General features: G+C 43.0%; 1 protein-coding gene and 2 long non-coding RNA genes across 13 annotated transcripts in view; 1 reads left to right on the top strand and 2 right to left on the bottom strand.

Moving 5' to 3' along the window:
* Positions 1 to 19,091, top strand: part of LOC109634897 (multiple PDZ domain protein) — a 43,860-nt gene extending 24,769 nt beyond the window's left edge. For 5 of the 9 annotated variants that reach the window (XM_069518366.1, XM_069518362.1, XM_069518363.1 and 2 more), the window contains 25 exons: positions 233 to 340; positions 553 to 633; positions 759 to 936; positions 1,049 to 1,159; positions 4,851 to 4,910; positions 5,105 to 5,176; positions 5,836 to 6,010; positions 6,991 to 7,187; positions 7,275 to 7,366; positions 7,914 to 7,992; positions 8,331 to 8,399; positions 9,039 to 9,134; positions 9,357 to 9,462; positions 9,718 to 9,863; positions 10,517 to 10,600; positions 11,666 to 11,859; positions 12,417 to 12,431; positions 14,587 to 14,734; positions 14,968 to 15,054; positions 15,149 to 15,251; positions 15,367 to 15,530; positions 16,505 to 16,609; positions 16,843 to 16,937; positions 17,568 to 17,691; positions 17,770 to 19,091. In XM_069518366.1, the coding sequence (XP_069374467.1) occupies positions 233 to 340; positions 553 to 633; positions 759 to 936; positions 1,049 to 1,159; positions 4,851 to 4,910; positions 5,105 to 5,176; positions 5,836 to 6,010; positions 6,991 to 7,187; positions 7,275 to 7,366; positions 7,914 to 7,992; positions 8,331 to 8,399; positions 9,039 to 9,134; positions 9,357 to 9,462; positions 9,718 to 9,863; positions 10,517 to 10,600; positions 11,666 to 11,859; positions 12,417 to 12,431; positions 14,587 to 14,734; positions 14,968 to 15,054; positions 15,149 to 15,251; positions 15,367 to 15,530; positions 16,505 to 16,609; positions 16,843 to 16,937; positions 17,568 to 17,691; positions 17,770 to 17,916 (2,836 nt within the window). In that variant the 3' untranslated portion in view covers positions 17,917 to 19,091. The remainder of the gene's footprint in view (positions 1 to 232; positions 341 to 552; positions 634 to 758; positions 937 to 1,048; positions 1,160 to 4,850; positions 4,911 to 5,104; positions 5,177 to 5,835; positions 6,011 to 6,990; positions 7,188 to 7,274; positions 7,367 to 7,913; positions 7,993 to 8,330; positions 8,400 to 9,038; positions 9,135 to 9,356; positions 9,463 to 9,717; positions 9,864 to 10,516; positions 10,601 to 11,665; positions 11,860 to 12,416; positions 12,432 to 14,586; positions 14,735 to 14,967; positions 15,055 to 15,148; positions 15,252 to 15,366; positions 15,531 to 16,504; positions 16,610 to 16,842; positions 16,938 to 17,567; positions 17,692 to 17,769) is intronic. The other 4 variants (XM_069518364.1, XM_020095706.2, XM_069518361.1 and 1 more) reach the window with 3 other exon arrangements.
* Positions 239 to 9,416, bottom strand: LOC138406348 (uncharacterized). The gene is made up of 5 exons (XR_011239818.1): positions 9,320 to 9,416; positions 8,883 to 9,061; positions 6,549 to 6,690; positions 1,905 to 1,997; positions 239 to 362 (listed from the first exon to the last, which is right to left on the bottom strand). It is a non-coding gene; the product is annotated as an uncharacterized lncRNA (long non-coding RNA).
* LOC138406350 (uncharacterized) lies at positions 9,870 to 17,848 on the bottom strand. 3 transcript variants are annotated; one of them, XR_011239821.1, is made up of 3 exons: positions 17,716 to 17,848; positions 10,465 to 10,605; positions 9,870 to 10,318 (listed from the first exon to the last, which is right to left on the bottom strand). It is a non-coding gene; the product is annotated as an uncharacterized lncRNA (long non-coding RNA). The 3 variants fall into 3 exon arrangements; XR_011239819.1 differs by lacking the exon at positions 17,716 to 17,848 and adding an exon at positions 12,689 to 13,692; XR_011239820.1 differs by lacking the exon at positions 17,716 to 17,848 and adding an exon at positions 11,585 to 11,723.
* Positions 19,092 to 19,673: the final 582 nt, after the last annotated feature.

Raw genomic sequence — 19,673 nt, 5'->3', positions numbered from 1 at the left:
TAGTTGTACTGCTTTGGGACCAGTTAGTATCTGATGCTGGTGTCTCTATTTTTGGTGAATTACCATCTGAGTTCAGTGATAAGGCAGCCGCATAATTGCCAATAAGGTGGGTAATGCCGTTTCTAAAAGTGGAGGGAGCTAAATTGTTTTTGGTTTAGGAAATGTTTGACTGAAATGAGTGCGTGCGTGTGTGTGTGTCTGTGCGCATGTGTGTGTGTGTGTATATGTGCAGAATTACATATGTTCCAGCAGAATATCTAGAAGAGTACAGAACCAGCTTGGAGCAGGCTAAAGATGATGTCTTCTCCGGAACAGCTCCAGCACCAGTTCCAGCTCCAAAGTACGTCCACCGCTCTCCACCACTGGAACACATTAACTTTATATTAGTGCTTTGCTCGACATTAAATGTCTAAAAAACTGCAAAGCTATGTTTTTTAATCGTGCAGTGTTTCCATGCATATTCACCTGCAAGCATGACTCAATAGCACTACTTGTGGCCAAAAACATCATTCATTTTGAATCATTCTAATTTTCCCATTATAATCTATTTAGAGATATTCCTAATCTCCCTGAGCGTGAGGATGGAGAGGGAGAGGAAAGTGCCTCCTACAGCAACTGGAACCAACCCAGGAAGTGAGCACTTACACTTTGTATCGCAGCTTTAATCTGCTTTGGCCAACACGACGTGGCTTACAGAATCAGATCAGAACCAGAGTCTCAGCAATGAGATTCAAAAATGACACCAGTGTATTTCTCAGAGTGGAGCTGTTCAGGGAGCCAGGCAAGTCCCTGGGCATCAGCATCGTGGGAGGACGAGGGATGGGCAGCCGCCTGAGTAATGGAGAGGTGATGAGGGGGATCTTTATCAAACACATCCTGGCGGACAGTCCTGCTGGACAGAACGGGACCCTGAAGACTGGAGACAGGATAGTGGAGGTAAAGGAATCTGAGGGGGTTAGAAATTTAAACCCCCTCCCCTCAAGCATGAGTTTGATGCAGATGTTTCTGGTGCCTGTCCAACTCTTTTTGTCTCTCATCTCTTTGTCAGGTGGATGGAGTGGACCTAAGAGATGCTAGTCACGAGGAGGCAGTGGAGGCTATACGCAGAGCAGGCAACCCCGTCTCCTTCTTGGTACAGAGTATTATTCACAGGCCCAGGGTAAGTCTGTATAATAGCGTCAAACTAATTCTTAGTCTCTACTCATCATTTTATCTGAAAGGTCACAATTTCCCCACTCTAGACCTTTTTTTCTACTCATGTAAAAGCTAAGTGTTACTGCACAAGCCACTTAGGGCACTTTCAAAAACTCAAACATATAATATACGACCCCCCGTAGTGTCACGTTTGCTCTCAAACGTCAAAGCCAATCCTTTACAACAACGACAACAATCCCTACCTGAAGATATTTGCGAGTTTGAACCTTAAAGTGCGACGCTCGTTGACAATCTTTGTGTCAACAACATAGTTTGTTGTTTGAACGTGTCCTCAGGCTTTTAAAAGCTTGACTAAGTAAGTTTCTTGCTGGGGCTTCTCCAGGCTTTGCTCCAGTGTCACATCTCTTCACAGTCAATCGCTTTACATGCATTACTATCTGTGACATATCCCCGCATGCTTTTCTCAACAGTCTGGTCATCTCATTAAGCCTTGTAGCAACTCATTCTGTAAGAAGGGGAAAGGCAAATATTGAATATTGGACTTCAGGTGCAAAAGTGCCTCGATCGCCACCTGCTGGCTGACTGCAGTATAGGTCATTAACAAAGAGTACACATAAAATGTAGCTCAAAGACAGTTTCTGTCTTCTATCACACTGACGTATGTTATATTAATTTTTCTGAGGATGTTTTAATTACGTATTTGATGCTACGAAAACAGGGTGAAACGTCATAATCGACAACTGACTCACGATTGGTCGAGTGTGTGTAAGGGTGGGATGTCGATATCACATCTACAGACCCCGACTCTGGCTCCAAATGGCGTCTTCCGCACAAAATGGCATCTGTACAAACAGTTAAATACATAACTTAGGTTAGAAGAGGCGATTGAAACCACCTTTTTGTTTATAGTTTAACTTGGAATGGAAACTGCAGTAAATGACGACCTAACTCTTGTCAAGAGAGTAAAAAAAAAACATATTTTCTATTATTTCAAACATTTTACATAAGTTTTCTTTATGTCCCCTGACAAGGCCAAGTGTTAAAACTAATTTTACACATTGTGAGTTGCTTCAACCTCCGTCTTTATTCCCCCACACTGCTTTCCCAGCCTGAGTCTATATGTAGCCCAGCTCCACCGCCTGCTTTAGAGAAACACAGCTCTGCTTTCACATGCATGCCGCATCGCACATGTCAGGTAATCTGTCTCCCTCTCTCGGTCTCTCTCGTATTCCTGTTGCATCAGCCCTCCATTACACTTCATCTTTGTTGCATTATCTCTCCTGCCTCGTCTCTCAGCTGAGTCTTTCGCTTTAACTGCATCTTTGATGATGTGCATGTAATACTGACAAACTGAAATCGGAGATTCCACCTGGGAGAAAAAGAACTGAAAGCTTATTTTAATATCCAGACATTTGTTAACGGCAACACTGACATGAGTCACAATGTTTTTATATTTGAATCAAAAGTGGTAAATCCAATTTTATGACAGGCAAACAATAGAAAAGCAAATATGGAAATTATTTGTGTATCTGTGTTGAGACCAAAAGTCACTGATATTGAGTTGCAGCTTCTCAGAAATTCACGAGAATAAACTGAATAGTTTGGAAAATATCGCTTTGATTAGACGATATCTCTGAGTGCTTGAGGCAGGTCAGTGGTGTCGTTTTAAATGCAGCCACTGGGGGCCAACTAGGGAGCATAATAGCATATCCTCGCTGTTTCCCTTGAAGTTTCAAATCCTCCTCTTGTAAGCAGTGAATAATCTCAAGGTAGCCCGGAGGAATCTTTGAAACATTTTGTTAAACTATTTCAGAGAAAGACGCTTTGCTCTGGTTTTTACTGATACAGAGGAAAATGCTGTCCTCAAGGAAACTGCTTGCTTTAATGGTTCCTCATTTAAATAAAACCTGAGGTGGTTTTGTCCTCCGTGCAACCCCCCCACCACTCCTCGGTTTTTTTTCCCTTCCCGGATGGCCTCTGATTCAGTTTTGTCCCAAAGACTCAGCCGTCATATTAAATATCCGTCATGTTTTCAGCTTGTTGATCCTGTGTGTGTTGCTTTCCGAAGCCGCCCCTGCCCTTTCCGCAGCTAAATAGCCGCCGCGGGTTGAGCCTTTGCTGCACTAATCAACCCTACTTAGCACCCGCCCTCCCTCAGGTTAGAAAGCTACCCCGTGTCTGTGTCCGCCTGCTTTACCTTGTGTGTGTCTTTCACTTGACCTGTGCTGCTTTTATTTGTGCAAATTGTGTTAACTATGTATGAAGAAGAGAATGGAAACGTGTGTTGACTTGCAGTGAAATCCAAATATTTAGAATCCAAATAGAGATCCGTCCAATTAAAATGAGTCTTAGCGGTCTGGAAGTAAAAGTACTTTCTTAACGATTTAGCCAGTTCTACTTTGTATGTGTTCTTGCATGTTTTTGTCACTTTCTCCTCCTCTGATTCTATACATTTATTTATATCTCTTTCAGGCATAAAATTATATTTAGACATTTTCCTGAAGTTTTACGGAGGAGCTGTAAGTGAGAAATGTCCAAGTCAGATGCTCTTGACATTTTCCAGAGCTTTTTCTATTAAACTCCCTCGTAAAATATCAAGGAAAATGTCCAAGGAACCACATCAACACATTTTCAAAATTTTCACTATAGCACCCAAAGCTTGCTCCAATTAAATATTACTAAGAAGAAGAAATCCTGAAGCGGTGATGAAGAATTTACACCTCACTCTTATTGATGGTGACCCTTAATGTCAAGCTTCAAGTGATTTTACTGTAGAATTTTTGTAAAATGAAAAGGGAAAATGTCCTAGATTTTAATTATAGCACTCAAAACTTGGTCTGTGAAAATATTAATTAAAAAAAATCACTAAGAGGCGACAAAGAATTTTCACTTCGCTCTTTTTCAGGGTGACCTTTACTGTCTGCATGTCAAGTTTCATTTTACTGTTGAGATTCAAAGGGAAAATGTTTATACTAGCACTCAAATCAAGTAAAATCATTGCAGAGGCTTCTACTGTGAATGTGTATTTTATTTTCCATCGCTCCTCAGCTTTGAAGGCACAATTCTTCCTAATTATCCCTGAAACGTTGTCCAAAGTGTCTCACTGACAACTAATGTAAGGAAGACAACTTGATAAGGCGGGAGCCGTCAACACAGATGCTGCTATTATGTGACAAGAAACGAGAAAATACAGTTTCTTTTTCTTTTCAAAATTGCCAGAATTTCTGGCAAAACCTTTTAAGATCAATCACTGGGAAGAATTGGTCAAGCTTGGATAGATGTGTGGTGCTGGCCAAGCTTCTTCAGTCAACACATCAATGTTTTGGCTTGTGTGTTTGTGTGTGCGCACGTGTGTGTGGTATCGCTAAAAGAAACTATTTAAGAAATATGGATTTTCCCTCAGTAGTAACATTTATAAGCAGATGGCTTTTCATGATAGAGCATATGCTGCGTGAAACTGGTTTTAGTCATTCCGAACACTTCTGACTTTGAATGAACTTATTAATATTTATGGGATTACTGTTTTTGCAGTATGCAGCAGAACGATACAGTATCTTTCAGTATCTGGTGACATTGAAGTGAATATTATGATTTTTTTTCTTCTTGCATACGTGAAACAAATTAATGAGAAATTCCTGATTGTGACCATCTGATGTGGAGAACAGTGATTTACCTTCTTGTCTTATTCATTACAGGCTCTGATAACAGACTCCAGTGAGGAGAGAGCCGCGGCCGTAACCAGGGACAAGGACAAGGTTGGTGTTTCCAGTGATCCTCCGCCGAACGTGTTTATCAGCGTTTTGTATTTGTTGTTCCGAAAGTGTTGCTCACTAGAGTCAGAACCAGGTTTGAAAATAAAACGACTCGAGATACATTTTCAAACCGACGCTGACACGTTTGTAATTTGTGTTGTTTCTTAAAGTTGTCACCCTTTGTCTTTTCTCTGTAGGAGGGTGACAGTCACAGTAGACTTTACCTCCGCCTCTCCCCAACTAACCCTTTCACTCCTACCCCGTTTAAGGTTTGTGGGTCTCTGTGTTGTGCTTTCCTCTCTTTCCTTTCTGTGTATGCCTGTGCAGATGTGTTGATGTACAGCGATGCGGGCCGTGCATCGGGTAATCGAACATGCTGCACATGCATATACACCAGAACTCGTCCTAACATCTCCTCCGTCTGCTTCGTGCACTTTTTGTGAAATCAAAGCAACTTTCGTCTTTTGCTGTTTGGATCAATATTCAAAAATCACATATTCGATTTTTGGCTATGAACATGCGCTGTATTTTTATATTCAATCAACATTGTGTTGCTCTTATTATTCAGGTAAGTATATTTCAATTATAAATACAAATTGCTTGATAAGTAATTGCATCATTTATTAAATAGTTAAATATTTTTAGCTGAAAACAGGCTGATTTGCCTGATTTAGCTTTTTGCCACGTATTGCTTTTAATTATACCTCAACCAAAACTAACATATTCTATTAAACGTGATGAAGCTTTTAATGAAAACCAAGCATATGGCCCCTGTTGATTACATCAGCAGCTCTCATGTGCCTTCTTATCCCTGTAAACCTCGCATCAAGCCGATTCAAGCTGCAGACTGCAGAGTTAAAGTCTTTCTTTCTTCACCTGTAATTTTTCTCTAATAAACTGTTGTCCAACTCCATCTGCGGCGTGACAGCCGGCGAAGCGTGAAGCGGCAAAGGCATCTCCCACCAGCGCTGTCCTCCCCCTGCCAGTGATGCCCCATGTGGGAGAGACTGATACAGACACGCTGACTGAGATTCCTGGCAGACCCGCTGAGGCAGAGGAGGTGAACGAAGAGGAGGAGGAGGATGAGTTTGGATACAACTGGAGTGAGTTCACTTTCTCTGTTTCTTAAGGGTGTAAATTACATTAAATACATTCGTAAATTAATTGAAAATTTGTCAATTAATTTGGGTTTAATTATAAATGAAGCAGGTATTTTTCAAATACGTGCAGTTTAAACGATAAAAAAGTGACGTGTGACCAAGTCTGTGAGTTTAAACTTCTGGTAGTTTCACCTAAATAGAATCAAATAATGAAGACAAATACACTTGCCATGTATGCATTAGCATATCACTGCCACTAGAGGTCCCCCACATTATATGTTATATATTACAAATCCATCCAGTCTGCATAAAGTGTTCGATTCACATCCTGAATGTTGCACCTCATCAAATCCTTAAGGACTCAGTGTCCCACTTAAGCTATTAGCATCCTGCAGATACTGTAACGCCAACTGTAGGATCAACTCTCAGCTTCAAGGAGAACCGGTCACATTAGTCTCAGGCAACCAGCATAAAGGACAGACTTCCAGCCTCTAAACACCTGGGACTACAGTGTGTGTGTCTGTGTGTGTGTGTTACTTACGGGGGGACAGTGCCCATCCTGTGGGTTTAAGATTGATGAGGTTGGGCCCGGGGAGGTGAGTTGTGGAGATTAGTACAGGACTGATGGTTCAACGGTGGCAGGGAGCCCAGAAAAACATGCGCCCATTGGTCTGAGCAGATATCTAACACACCAGAGACAGGAGAGGCAGAGAAAGAAAGAAAGAGAAGGGACCTGAGTGAGAACAATGGAGACAGGGCCCGAGACAGAAATAGAAGGCGAGGCAAACTGCAGCAAAAACAAATTCAGAAGTCTTGACATTTGAAACTTTTACCATTTACTTTTTGTGCATGTAAAACCCAATCAGCCGCCCCTTTTTAAGCAACATGACATAAACTAATGCTCAACGCCATGATCGAGACAAATGTGGCATTTCAGCAGCATTGTGGGCTTACATCTGTATGACTCCATCTGCCTCTCTCAGAGAACGTGATCCAGCGCTATGGAAGCCTCCCAGGTGTCCTACACATGATTGAGCTGGAGAAAGGCAAGACAGGCCTGGGCCTCAGCCTGGCAGGGAACAGGGACCGCTCTCGCATGAGTGTGTTCGTGGTGGGAATTGAACCCAGTGGGGCGGCAGGCAGGGACGGACGTATGGTGGTGGGGGACGAGCTGCTTGAGGTAAGTTGTAGTTGTCTTGTGTAGAATTAAATAAATACTTATGTAGCGTGTTTAACTGAGAAATAATGCTGTTTTTTAATTGTTTAGATCAATGGGCAAGTCCTCTACGGCCACAGTCACCAGAATGCATCCTCCATAATCAAGAGCTCACCATCAAAAGTCAAAATCATCTTTGTCAGGTATAAAATACTTTTACTATTAAAGCTTCTATGGACTCATTTCCATGGCAACAGCTGTGAAATTTTACTGTCTGAAAATTATTTCCTTAATAAAATGAGTTTGTTCTAGTTTAAGGTAATGCCACTTAAAATCCAGTAGAGGGGGCTATTGTAATTTAACAGATGGTTCTTGTAGTAATATTGAGTAGAAAGCAGTTTCCTCCACAGGTTTGTGGAGATAAGTATTTATTAGGTATTTATTTGTTGATATTACATATAAATTAATCACCTTTTACACAGGGCCCATGGTGTTTTCAATTTGTAGTGGGGTTTTGTGTAAAAACAGTTTATATACAGAAGAGTATATCAGCTCAGGCTCAGATGTTTTGGCCACAACCCCTCTTCCGAACCATCTACCAGATCACACTACTTAACCCCCCGTTTAAGTCAAATCCCTCTCCCGACCCCCTCAAAGACACACGGCGCACATCGGCTCACATAAATCACGGCTCCGCTGTCACGGTGCAGAGGAGCGACGATTTACAAGAGTTATGACTCTCTGCAACAGGAACACAGAGGCGCTGAACCAGATGGCTGTGGGACCTGTGAGGGAGCATGAGGGAGACACAGTGGAGCCCCACGCTGAGGTACTGAAGACGCTGCTCGGCCACACACGAAACACACACACGCACAAGTGCTCAAACAGACTGACTCATGGGGATGCTGCAGAGTGAAGCTGCAGCTGCATACTAACCAGGAGAGTCAACAAAAAAATCATATTCGTATTTAATTTCTACCCTTTATTGTTCCTGAATCGTTTTCCAAAAGTCACCTTGTGTGGTCCTGGAGTTCCCTTCCTCCCATGACTCAACCAGAAACCACAAAACAGTAGTGCAGACACAGTACTGTCCTCCCTCCTGCCAACAGACACGCACACAAGTTATTTACCTCATACTGTGACCAACTACCGTGTGTGTCCCTACAGCTGGAAATGGCGGCTGCTAATGGCGATGCTGAGGCTTCACAATATCTCCATCAAATCATAAAGCTGAAGGTGAGATGGTTTAGACCTCCTACACATGACAATAACACATAGAAAGTCTAGAAAGCAGCGTGATAATGAGGGAGATGCTCACAAAAAAGTCAATGGAGCATTGCGGAGAGAATGAGAAGGAACGCACAGGAGCAGTGGAGTCTGACAAGCTGTCAAGACGGAGAAAAGAGACACGACAATGTCAAGAAAAGGGTGAATAAACAGAAATTGTGAATGGGAGAAGAATGAGACAAAAAGTAAAGGGAACAGATTTTACCACTTGTGGTGTCTGATTCCTGCTTCAAACAATTGAAAATATCACATTTCAATTCGGAAGCAGTGACGTGTCTTTTAAGAACTCAGAGCTCTCCCTATGGGAATATCTCATAACTCAAGATATCTGCATGATAGATACCACAAGAGGTATTGGGGAAAACATGCTATTTTTGATTCAGCAGAACAGAAGAAACAAGAGAGGACGTGATGGAGAGAAGGGGAATATACCTTGAAAAGCTATAACATCTGGATATGGCGAATTTGGCGATGACAGCGTAGACGCAGCAGATGCATCTTGGCCTTATTATCTTTCTGGACATATAGTCAGATGTGTTTTCAGCAGCTGCTGCTGCGCTTTTATTAAAGTTTTTCTTTCTTCCATAGGACGACGGAGGACTTGGTTTCACCTTCGTCGAGGGAAACACCGAGAGTGGAGAGGAAATCCAGAGCGCATCCGAAGTGGAAGGACACACAGGCAAAGTATGTAGTGAGGCGTCACATAGAAGCAAACAGAGAAAACAACGAATAGTTCCTAACATTTCACTGTGAGTGGTGAATCACTGCTGGGTTAGACAGTTAAACATGGATTATGTTTTTTTTCATTTAATTATCAAATACAATCCCTGTTATTGGTGCTGTAACAAACAAGGTCCAGTGAAGCTAACCTCTACAGATGAGCTCTCCTTCGTCTCCTCTCTGCAGTTGGCCTGCCAGGAAGGGGTTTCCTCAGACGGAGTCCTCGCCAGCCTACCCAGCATGCCTAGCAACACCACAGTCATGTTACCAACAGAGGCAGAAGCCATCACGAGTGAGAATTCTTTTCTTGCTTTTGATTAATAAAAACTGATGCTACTTTAATTTCTTAATCAAGAAGATAAATAATGGATCAATAAGCTCAAAGGTTCAGTGTGAGAATGAGAAAGAGAACCTGTGGTAACCTTTAAGTCATAAAAACTCAAATATATCAGACAACTTAACCAATTTCCTGATTTAAAAAATGTATAAATTGCGTTTCTTTCTTTATATCATACCTCAATGCTTCCATTTGCTTCCTCTATTTCAGGTCTGAGTCGCTCCTCCACCCCTTCCACTCTGGCCTCTGACCCGTCGACCTGTCCCATCATCCCCGGCTGTGAGACCACCATCGACATCTCCAAGGGCCGCACAGGCCTGGGCCTCAGCATCGTGGGAGGCTGTGACACACTGCTGGTAGGAAACAGCAACAAAAGAAAATCTGCTAATGAGGCCGGATCACTTTACTAATAAGCTGATGTGAAGGGGATTCTGTTACTTTTCCTTTTTAGTCAAGTTCAACCTTAAAAACACCAACTTTGCTAATAATTGTATTTGCTCTTTTTAAAAATACACTGTAAATAAATGACTATTTAGAAGTGACGTGACTGTACTGTCACACCCAGGATGCCACCCACTTGGAATCCTTGGTGGTGGTAGAGCGCAGGTTTGAAATAGCCAGGGCGGCTCAGGAATGTAGAAATTATGTTGTCACAGTCGTCCTCCTCCTCCTGCGCTCCTCTGCCGTCCTCTCCTCGGCCCATCTATTCTGTCTGCTCAGTCAGGCTTGGGGGAGCAGCTCTTTGTCTGGCCTCGGCCGCAGCAGACAATATCCCGCCCTGGAATGTAACCTCTGAACCCCAAATGACACACTGGAACGCAAGGAAAACACACACTGGAAGTCAGGAGCATCACACACCGAGAATCCAAAATAATGTCAAACGCAGAATAAATCTACATCATTATGAAAATCATTCTCTTATCTCCCTCTTATGCCCTTTGAATAAACAGCGCTCACCTTTTTTTCTGATCTCCTATTTCTCTCTGCTCTTCTTCCTCTCTCTCTCCAGGGGGCCATCATTATCCACGAGGTTTATGAAGAAGGGGCAGCCTCTAAAGATGGCAGGCTGTGGGCAGGAGACCAAATCCTGGAGGTGCGCTGTGGAATAATAAGCATCACTTATGACCCAGATAAAAAAAAAAGAAGGATTTTCGATAACTGAGACGTGGCTGCCTGAGGAGCTTCGGCATGAAAGCTCTGGTTTCAAAGTTCAGTCAGAGATCAAATAGTTTGATGCTTCAAAAACTCTGGGAAACGATATCAAGTTTTACCATTTGGGGGAAAAAAATATCACTATATATAAATACAACACTTAAAACCAATGAGACAATATACTGAAAGATGAAGTGAAAGGTCAGGGGAAGTGACCTTTAGTATAAATCTTGTATGTGTACTGAGGATTGACAAGTTAAGTATCCTAGCTCAACTTGGATTTGCCCTCCATGTGACCTCATGCTTTGTCACAGAGGGAGGGCCGGGGTGGAGCTCAGGAGTTTAGTCATGGTAGCTCGATCAGTCGACCGGAGCTGAAAGACACACACACACAACCTTATGACTTAATTACCCTCTACTATTCATTTCTGTCCTGGAGCCAATTGGCTGTGTTTAGAAAATAGGGTCAGAGGAAAGTGAAAGAAGCGGTTTCCCAGTCCACAGTGACGCCATTAGCCACTATGGGAAAAAGCCTTTGCACGTCCATGGTGAAAGCTAATGGGGTATTTCCTCTGTTTAATGTGGTTTAAAAAAAAAAAAGGGTCCTTGAACGAGTCCTTAAAGTTGAGAGTTGAGCTTCTCACAGTTTTGTGGTGAGGCTCCTTCCCTTTACTCAAGTGTTCCAACATCACCCTGTGGTTTAAATATCGTGACCCAGTGTCCAGTTGTATCAGCACGTTTTCTCCCCTGTGGAAATGTGAGCTCAGTATTTTTGCATTAAATGAGGCTGTTAGCACTTTTGACAGTTCCCTCCTGCTGCTTCCATTTTCTGAATATAAAAGAATAAGGATTTACTGCTTTGCTAATTTTCCCCCCAAATGAAAATGTGCTCAAGCTATTTTGTTCACATGAATTAAAAATGGACCTTAAATCTGTTGCTTTTCCTTGGAACAGCGTCAATATCGCTGCAGCACACTAGCCCGTAACGCCGTGTCTGTTCCAACAGGTGAACGCTATCGACCTGCGTGCAGCCAGTCACGATGAAGCCATCAACGTGCTGCGGCAGACCCCGCAGAGGGTCCGGCTGACGGTCTACAGGGACGAGGCTCAGTACAAGGAGGAGGACCTGTGGGACTCGTTCACTGTGGAGCTGCACAAGAAGCCCGGTCAGGGTTTGGGCCTGAGCATTGTGGGTAGGAGGTGAGAGAGATTTATCATTAATAACGCTGCTGCTTCTTGTGTAGTCAGCACTTTACTTATTAATGTACAGAAGAAGCTTTTTCACGATGCTGAACCAGGTTTACATGTGGAAATAGTTGAAAAGCTTTTTTTGATTAAGCTACCAATGCTATGTTGATTATTGGTGACTTCAGTGTTAATATATAAACAAGTAATGAGAGTATACAACCAAAACTTCTGCCAAGGCCCAACACTCACCAAATTTCACACATTCATGATCCATACATTATTTCCCGGTGAATCAGTGAAAATGTTGAAATGTTAGAGAAAGTGATAAAACAATCCTGGATCCACCACAAAATCATCTGTGTTCTTTCTTGGCCCACATCCCACCGTTACACCACGTTTCAAGAAAATCACTTCGGTAGTTTCCATTTAATCCTGCAACTAACAGAGATGACAACATAACCTCCTTGGTGGACGTAAAGTAAAGCCAAAGAAGAACATGACTACCTCGTACTGTGAGTGACGACGTACAGTAATTAGGAATTGCTCTGTTTTTCCTTTTTTTAACGCAGATCGCGGGATGAGAGGTAACCAACATTAAAAACCTTTACATTTAAATATAGAGTAGAGAAATGAAATAGACTAATTCATAGAAAATCAGATGTAGTCTTGAGGCACTCCCCTTATACCTCAACTTAACTGGGTTTAGTTTCCAGTGAAATGAATTGTGTGTATTTAGTATTTGGTGGTAACATCCCTCCTTTCTCACGTAGACGTAAAATGTATCTTCCTGGATGGATTTCTAACAAACGTTACAGAAGTGACAAGTGAGTCTGCCCCTCACCGGTTCGGTTACAGTCATTTCCAGTGGCACCAGTGACGGCCAGTACCCCAGCGTTCTGCCACGGACACGGCTGTAACCACATGTTCGCTGTGTGTAGGAACGTTGCTCCCGCCGCAGCTGTGGAGGATGATTTAAAGTGTTCTAGGCTTCAAGGCTAGTTTATGCTTCTGCGTCACGTCGACGCCGTAGCCTGACGCGCGCCTCCCAAAAATCCGCAAGCGCTGTGATTGGTCCGCTCAGCACGTAAGTTCCGGCAGTTGCTTTTCCGGTCTTTCTTCCTCGTCGTAAAAACCACCTCCGCAAACGTTTTCTCTGTAACTTGCGCTTCAACGTTTGCAATATAAGCATTTGTTCTTCAGTATTGATGAGCTCCAACAACAAACACAGCTGCTCCACCTCGGTCGCCATTGTTTACTGTTGTTTACTTTACGGAAGAAAAAGCGAGGATTCGGCTATAACCACACAAACACACAGCTACACCCCCTAGCGGCATGGCGGTGAATTGCAGAGCAACACGTTCCCTCGACGCAGAACTTCGAATGCTCAACGACTGTCACGGCGTCGACGTGACGCAGAAGCATAAACTAGGCTCAAGCAGGACCTGAGCTGGAATTGTCTTACACATAAAATCATCTCAGGCTTTTATTCTGGTAGAGCATTTATGAGTTAAGGGACATGTGGGAAAAGGCCTGCTGGTCGACAGGCTGACAGTTTGCTTCTGCTCAGTGTGTGATGACTGATTTCACCTTAGGGAGAAGCCCCAAGAATGGCTTAAGCAGGCCATACAAGCACATGCACCATCTTTGTCTACCCTTTAGTCTCTGGATTTGACTCGTCTGTGTCGTAGTAACTGCAGGACAACAGCCCCGAGTTTGGGTCAGAGGTTAAACAGTTTGTACAGCAGTAGGCAGATCAACTTTTTACGTAGTTGTAATCGATTGCCTCGGTTGCAGCTGTTCTGCTGCACAAGTGGAAAAAAACTCAACTAAAATGCTCAATAGGAAGGAAAAAACGGCAACATAACTGACAACCGAAAATCCCTGGGCTGGATCGGAAAGAGCAAGCTTGCAGTTTGTGGTGAGGAGCTGTGACAGCCAAGTATCTCTGGCAGTGGGGACCAAGTGGGATCGAGTTGCTCGCCTCCCGGCTTTTTGTTCGTCTTTATCCACGTGGAGACTGGCACCTCACATATGCTAAAGTCTGCAGTTGAGATGTGCATTTGGGAAAAAAAAGACGCAGGCCGAGGATACGTCAACTTCTCCCAGAGGTCTTTGCTCAGAGCAAGCAGAAATATTGACGACGTTGACCTTTGACTGTATTTCATGTTACGTCTCAAACTGTGGTGGGACAGACAGTATGAAGTGTAGATTTAGGTTTCCCACAAGCAGCCACTGTGTCAAATAGTAGAGCATCAAAACCAAAATTGGTAGAGGGACATGTGATAATCATCACAGCTAACTTTGGAAGTTATAGACAACCACCATTCAATCATTCAAGCTAAAATATATACTCTAAAAATAACTACGTTTAGTTACAGGCCAGATTATGTATTTTCTAAACAATATATAGTAACATCTCAGTTGTGTCTGGCTGCAGAATGTCCACAATAAGAATATACACACGATCTAAGATGGAAAACACATTTATCGAGGTTACACACACTCTTAGCTATTAAATGTTCCATTTCCCCAGTTGTGTGTTAGTGGTTTCACAAAAAAAGCATAAGCCACAATTGTGCAGAGGTCCAATGGAAAAATGGAAACTGCTGGATCAATAGTGTATCATCAGCTGTAAGTGTGGAGGAAAAGGTCAGATGGTAGAGAAACGTTCAGTGTGATTCTCAGTGATACGGAGGCACAAACAGTAATCGAGAATTTTCGTTCTACCCCTCCCACCAGGAATGACACAGGAGTGTTTGTGTCCGATATCGTGAAAGGAGGTTTGGTGGAGACCGATGGTCGACTGACGCAGGGTGACCAGATCCTGTCGGTCAACGAGGAGGACGTCAGGTCGGCCACTCAGGAGGCCGTGGCTGCACTGCTGAAGGTAAATCTATCCTAAGCTGCTTTCAGACACGCAAAAACAAAAAAACACTGCTCTCTGACGTGAAATGTAAACGCCATGTCCTTCCTCCTGCACTGCTACCCTCGCCAGAATGTTACAGACATGTTTCCGATGTGGTGAACGCTTCTGACCCGGCCAATCTCCTGCTGCGTTCTTCATATATAAATAAAACAGTGTGTGACCACAACATTTTAAATACGTCTTTAATGTTGCAGTGCTGCGTGGGGCCTATAAATATGGAGGTGGGGAGGTTTAAAGCTGGCCCGTTCCACTCTGAAAGAAGGCTGTCTCAAACTAGTCAGGTAATTTACCTCTCCTCTAACGTCTGTCATTTCAGTAACAGCAGAAAACAGCAGAAAACAGCAGAAAAAAATGCCTAAATGCTTTCTGTTTCAGATGAGTGAAACAGGCATCTCCAAGGTGGCCGCCTCTCAGTCGTGTTCAGACTCTGGAAGCCTTCCTGTTGACCCTGACAAGACCAGCCTGGAATGTCAGGAATGTAAGTATCCTACTTTTGCGAGCATAAAGTAAACAAGCAGACATTAATCCACGAGCCATGTGATAAAACAACAACAATCCATTCAAGCATTGTGTTTGTTTTTACTTCCTCTCAGCTCCAGAGCATCAGGACACCAGAACAGTGGAGTTCACTAAAGGTCCCAGTGACTCTCTGGGGATCAGTATAGCAGGCGGAGTGGGGAGCCCTCTGGGTGATATACCCATCTTCATCGCGATGATGAATCCTGTCGGGCTGGCTGCTCAGACCCAGAATCTAAAGGTACGAGACTTCCTGCTCCCTCTCAGCACCAAAACACAAAACTAGCCAGAGTGGCAAATTGCTCACACTCATAATTTTCAGTCCTCTAAACATGCCAGATTTTTTACCATCAAGATCCATGAATTATTTTTCCCTAACAATAAAAAAACGTCCAAACCCTCTCGTTACGTCAAAGAAATTAAAAACAAATTCCTGGATCTGCACTCTGACAAAATGTAATGGCTTCTTTCCTGACCCACGCCACATCCTTCCACCAAGATTCGTGGTAAATCAGTATTTTTGCGTAATCCTGCTAACTCACAAAAAACACAACCTCCTTCACAGAGGTTAAAAAACTGCATTCCAGCCATGCCAGTCATTTTTGTGTGGTATTTAATGTGAATGTCAATCCCTCACACTGGAGTTATTCCCACTCACTTGAGTCAGTAGAATTTTATATTGTCCCAAAGGTCAAGAGCCGGCCGCCTGTAGCAGTGACCTTTGCAGTTAAACGACAGAGAAACCAACAATTGTGTCTGTGTGCGACGCAGACACAATTGGACAATGGCCGCCGCGACCGTCGATCGTAAATCCCCCCCACTCCTGCATTCGCATTAATAAGTCTGCAGAAGGGCTCATTGAAATGAATAGGAGGGGGGGATCTTGAATCGTATATTCATGCTGCTTTGCCTTCTCAGCCAGAAAGAGAGATGAGAACTCCACATAATGAAATTACTCCGCTCAGCACAAGTATAGTCGTGCATTTGTATTGTGTGGTGGTGAATTACATTTTCAAGTACGAGCAGCCGATGAATCGGATCCTCTCGTTGTTCAGTTTGTCACTGAAGTCAAAGAGAAAATTAATTGTTACTAACATTTTCTGAGCTGGTTCTGAACTTTCACTTGAAAAGCCTGAAATCAAGCTCCTCTGCAGAATCTGAGAGGTTGTTTTCCTTCCTTTTTTTTTAAACTGTACCAAACTCTCACTTTTCCAGATTGGGGACCGAATTGTCAGCATCTGTGGAACCTCTGCTGAAGGCATGAGCCACGCGCAGGCCGTCACTCTGCTCAAGAATGCCACAGGAACAATCCAGCTGCAGGTCTTGCTGGACTCTCATACACACACACACTTTCCCTCACCTTTTCTGTTCCTATCAGATAAAAACCCAGAGACACAGTTAGAACAGTCAAACCAGCGACAGACTTTGAAAAAAAATAAACCTTCCGTCCCTCCTTCGCCCTCCAGCGCTACCACCACATGCAGTCTTTTGTCTTGTCAGTCAGTCCAGTCTACCGTAACCATAACACTGTGTGGTTGTTGGTGCACCTGTAGGTGGTAGCAGGTGGCGACACAACCGTGACGGGTCCCTCTCAGGAGCAGGCGGCCGGAGGACTCACACCCAGCTGCATTTTCCAGGATGACATAGGGTATGAGCTGGTTATTTCACATTAACATGTCATAAAATCCATCCTAACCCTGTGTTAGTCAGTGGCTGCATCCATGTGACTACGTTTTCGTGACAAACAAAATTGTTTCCATGCACATATCTCTTATCACGTGACCATTCACATACGCTGGGCATGTGCGTGCCGGTGTAAACAGGAAGTAGATTGTCTGTGCTGCACTTGCAGAAAATACAACCAACGAGAAACAACAATCGGGAAAATTTATGAGCAGGGATTTATTTCTCTTGGGCTGAATAAAACGAGGTGAATCTGTTACTGACAGTAACTGTTTACAACATTTTTGCCCTCACCGCTGGTATTCAAGATGCGACTGATAAAAATCAAACAGGAAGAAAATGCGGGCGACTGTTTCCAAACATCTCAGTTAAACCCTAGAGTTTCTAAGTTAAACAGAGCCAGCAGCATTTCCACATTTGTCTCTCTCTTCTGTAACAGAGCAGCTTGAATGTATAAACTATTAAACTAGATTTTAAATAGTTTTATTTCTTGAGTTTTGCCTCAATGCTGATCATTCTATGCCAGTAGAGTATGAATGCCAGTATCTGTTGACAGTTTTAATAATGTATATAAGTGTTTCTCTCTTCCCATCAGCCCACCTCAGTATAAGAGCATCACTCTTGACAGAGGACCAGACGGACTTGGTTTCAGTATAGTTGGAGGGTATGGAAGCCCTCATGGAGACCTGCCTATCTATGTGAAAACCGTTTTTGGAAAGGTAAGTTGAGAAAGTTGAACTCACATATCGGGTGTTGCTATTCGAAATTCTTCATCCGTGTGTTTTGCGTGCGTTCAGGGAGCAGCGGCAGAGGACGGGCGTCTGAAACGAGGAGACCAGATCATGGCCGTTAACGGGCAAACCCTGGAAGGCGTCACTCACGAGGAAGCTGTTGGCATCCTGAAAAGGACCAAAGGAACTGTCACACTCACTGTGCTCTCATAGACACACAAATACAAACACACAGATCTCACACCAGCAGTATTTCACGACTGGGCGATTGTGTTAAAAGCACCAGATGTGCGACACAATGCAAACTGACATATGAACAACCACACAATGATAATAATGAAGTTGCTCAATGTAGCTTTGAACACTGTGATCCATGAAGCCTACTACATGTAGACTTGCAGACAGTATATTTCATGAGAAACTTTTATCACTAAACCAATCACACAAATCATGCTGAAATAATTACATCTATTTTTAATATCTTCTTATTTCAATTAGTCATCATGATGCAAACAGTATTAGAAACTCCTTGGCTCTGGATTGTAATATTCACTGGACACTTGCAAGATCTTCATTTTTAAACAAGAGAAGCAATATCAGAATATTTCTCCGGAGCAGAGGTCTATTTCTTTTTGCAGTCTGAGGTTCAGCTCCCACTAAACTCAGAGCATGAAAGTATTCTTTCCTTTAGGCAATTAACAGATTACAGGACCACGCTAATGACTGTATTAGCTGAAAACAGCATTGTTTGCCTTTTACGCTGCTCTGCTTTTGCTTCTTCATCATACTTTGAATTCCCTGAAAGGCTGATGCTGCTGTAACTGGTTTTACGTAACTCCAAGTCACTGTTGTTTTAGCGAACGCAGCCTAGAGAGCATTTCTCCGCGTGCTCGAGGCTAAACGTCCGCTATTGTAAATACACTGTGTGTTAGCACATTTCTGAAGGGAAAGATGTGAAATCCTTGGAGTGTTGATTTTTTTTTTGTACACACTTGACTAGGTGAGGAACGGTGAGCGTGTGCATGTATGTGTGTGACCTATTCACTGAGATATAGTGCTGCTAAAGCTGATATAATGGTATTACGTCACAGTACTTGGATTTTTAAAGTATTAATTAATGTTCTGCTATTTAGGTTGAAATGAACGAGGGGTTCTTGTTGTCAGACGGATTATGTAACTGACCTGAGCTCATTTTGACCATGTTGTTTACCCAAAAACAAAGACATCCAGTGTTTTAGGACGTCCTGAAGGATTTGTTGTGTTGTCTAGTGTCAGAGAAAGTTGACTGTTTTCTTTCTCATCACCTTAAAATGTGGCTCTAGTACTGTCAAGGGGACGGTATTGGATTTATTCACACTGAATTAAATAAAAGTGACCTTTGGATTCCATCAGCTTTGCATTGTCATTTTCCTCAATGAGTTAACAGGAGTCAAAACATGTCATTAATAAATCCTCTGGGAAAAACCAGCCCATCAAGCCCTCAGCCAAATGACCGTAAACTCTTAACACAACCATATAATGTTATTAAATGAATAATAGTCATTGAGCATTGTAAAACGCAGGGCAACTTTCCAAGTGCACCAGCTTTTGGTCACTCTCAGCAGCTTCCTTGTGGAATGCTCGGGCTTTGGTACAGGACACATCACATCTGCCATACATCACTTAGATCACTTTTTTTTATCTGGGAGATAAAAGCAATTTACAGTCGCCGGAGGTCACATTTAAATGAAAGTCAGAAGCTGGAGCAAGCTGAAATTAAATGTGCAGCACTTGAACAAAGATTTATAGATAAAAGATAATAAGGCGGCTTTATAGGCACTTGGACAAAGATTAGTAGATAGAGGGTAGAAGGCTGTGTGGAGCAGCACGTATGGTCTTGTTTGAATAGACCCTCTGTTGTCTCCAGAGAAAGCTGCATAGATAGAATATGGCTGCTCATCAGTCTGACAAGCACAGCTGCTTTACAACCT

This window comes from Paralichthys olivaceus, chromosome 22, assembly GCF_024713975.1.
Source record: "Paralichthys olivaceus isolate ysfri-2021 chromosome 22, ASM2471397v2, whole genome shotgun sequence".
In the NCBI taxonomy this organism is placed as follows: Eukaryota; Metazoa; Chordata; class Actinopteri; order Pleuronectiformes; family Paralichthyidae; genus Paralichthys; species Paralichthys olivaceus.
The sequence above is the reverse complement of the archived record's forward strand: the minus strand, read 5'-3'. Positions and strand labels throughout refer to the sequence as shown.